The following is a 2,095-nucleotide window of genomic DNA, read 5'->3' on the forward strand; positions in this document are numbered from 1 at the left end:
CAAAGTCTTTCAGGTACGCACGCGTGCGCTCTATATCATCAGCTACCAAGGCTAACTCGATCTCGGCCTGTGTGTTCATGCATGTGAGTTTGTACGTCGATATATGAATCCACTAATGGTGCTTACTAGTTTTTGTGTGCATGCATGCATGCAGCACGTGCTGGTCACTTTGGTCATGTTCGTTTGCTTCGTCATGTACGCCTTGTTATTGTGGTCGGGGCTAGGGCATTGGTACAACGTAATCTTCACCGCCATCACCTTCCTCTACTCCATGGTCATGATCCACCTCTGGCTTATCAAACGGCGAGACCAGAAGAAGACATGTGAGACCGAAGCATGCGAATTGACAACTGTTATTAGCACACCCGGAGCGCGAGAGGTATTTGCCGATCGACGCATGACACCTAATAAACCAGTAGTATTCCCACATGGAGTACTGTAGATTTTGTTTTCGCTTATCAACCTGTTTCTGATTCATTTTCGTGGATTAATTGTTTCGTGCAGTTGATGCTGCTGGCAACCGGGATCATGTTAATCTCCTTGGGGGTAGCAATCTTCGTATTTCGCCCAGATTCCTATGACTTGGCCTTCGTTGCTCTCACGGTGTTTTTATCAACGGCGGTCACGTTTAGTTTCCTCAAAGATGCGGAAGTTCAAAGGAAGCCTTCAGGAGAACTTAACGCTGCCGCAGATCTAGTCTAGTTCCAGGCATTGGCATCTAAAATGCAACTGCCAAGTTTGTTTTATTTACTGAATAAATTTGACATATAAACCCTATAGAACAAGAAGATTTGTTTTCATGTTACTTTTCTGGATTTTGGCATGAATGGGCATGAATGGTTGTAATCTCTAGCAGTTTCTTTGGTTGGGGGGAGTTGGAGCTAGAGAATGGGAGTTTAAGGTTGGCGAGAGTTAAAATCTCTTGATTGGTTCATGGACATGGGGATTAACAAGGGAAGGGGAAGAGGAATTAGGACACCCAACTCCCATCGATCGCTTCCCTGAGGGTACCTTCATAATTCAACGAAGGAAAGGGAGTTGGCATGTGGAAAAAAAGTTGTTACAGATTTGTTGGCCAACCTTCTGCCACTAGAAGAAAAAAACCCAGAGAAATTCTACTGATTTACTTGCGGCGGCATCATTTTTCCTCCAAATAAATCAGAGAGCGCTAACTGCTTTAATCCAACTGATTTCGATGCTTTCACGGTCTCTTTATAGACGGCAGCCATTTTCATTTTCCTCAAATATGCAAAGTTGAAAGGAAGCGTTTAGAAGAATTTAATGCTGCCTCAGATCTAGTCTAGTTCCAAAGCATTGGCATCCAAAATGCAACGTCCGAGTTTGTTCCCTTTAGTGAATAAACTCGATAAACCATACAGAAGAAGAACATCTGGTTTCATGTTACTTTCCAGGATTTTGGCATGAGTGGCTATAATCTCCAACGGTTTCTATAAGAGACATTTTACGGTACATGAAATCAATTTGGTCCGTTCATTTCTATCGCTTGGAGGGCCCAACTAAGCCAATACTATAACAGATTTTCGGTGGTATTGACGTAGCTACCGAAATCAGTAAGGTGTTTCCCAGCATTGCGGATTTCTTACTGCGGCATGCCCAAGTTATAAAATTGTAACCCGATGGAAACAACTCTTATCAAATTGTACCATCGGTACTTATGTAAACCGAAGACGAGTCTAACATGGTGAGACCTAGCTACCAGCCACTGCCCTTGCCACACCGTTGCCCCTCCAATCCCGTCCTAAGCTTGCCGGCGGCGAGTATGGCAATGGGGCATCATTCACTGTAGTCTAGTTTTAGAATGGTATTCTCCCCGTCCTTTCTCTGCTCAGGTGTAGTTCAGGTGGTGTATATCCGGTGGATCTTCTTAGGTCATGTTGACGTCGGTTTGTAGCGAATTTGTTTAGATCTAGTTGGCCTTAGTTTTTGGTGGATATGTCCAAATTTGGTCAGTGTCTATGGTCATTGATGTGTTTGCAGGTTTGGTTCTTTCGACCTACATTTTATCTTCGTCGGTGATGGATGCCGTCTGGTGCGCTGGCCCTTTGGGGCCTTAGCAAGACAATATTCCGACTGT

General features: G+C 44.2%; 1 protein-coding gene across 1 annotated transcript; it reads left to right on the forward strand.

Moving 5' to 3' along the window:
• Positions 1-6: 6 nt before the first annotated feature.
• LOC119343455 lies at positions 7-805 on the forward strand. Its single transcript, XM_037614394.1, has 3 exons — positions 7-13; positions 155-379; positions 505-805. Exons 2-3 carry the CDS (start codon positions 176-178, stop codon positions 700-702), a joined length of 402 nt encoding a protein of 133 aa, XP_037470291.1. The 5' UTR covers positions 7-13; positions 155-175; the 3' UTR covers positions 703-805.
• The last annotated feature ends 1,290 nt before the right edge of the window (positions 806-2,095 follow it).

The sequence above is a fragment of the Triticum dicoccoides genome, unplaced genomic scaffold (genome assembly GCF_002162155.2).
Source record: "Triticum dicoccoides isolate Atlit2015 ecotype Zavitan unplaced genomic scaffold, WEW_v2.0 scaffold128497, whole genome shotgun sequence".
In the NCBI taxonomy this organism is placed as follows: domain Eukaryota; kingdom Viridiplantae; phylum Streptophyta; class Magnoliopsida; order Poales; family Poaceae; genus Triticum; species Triticum dicoccoides.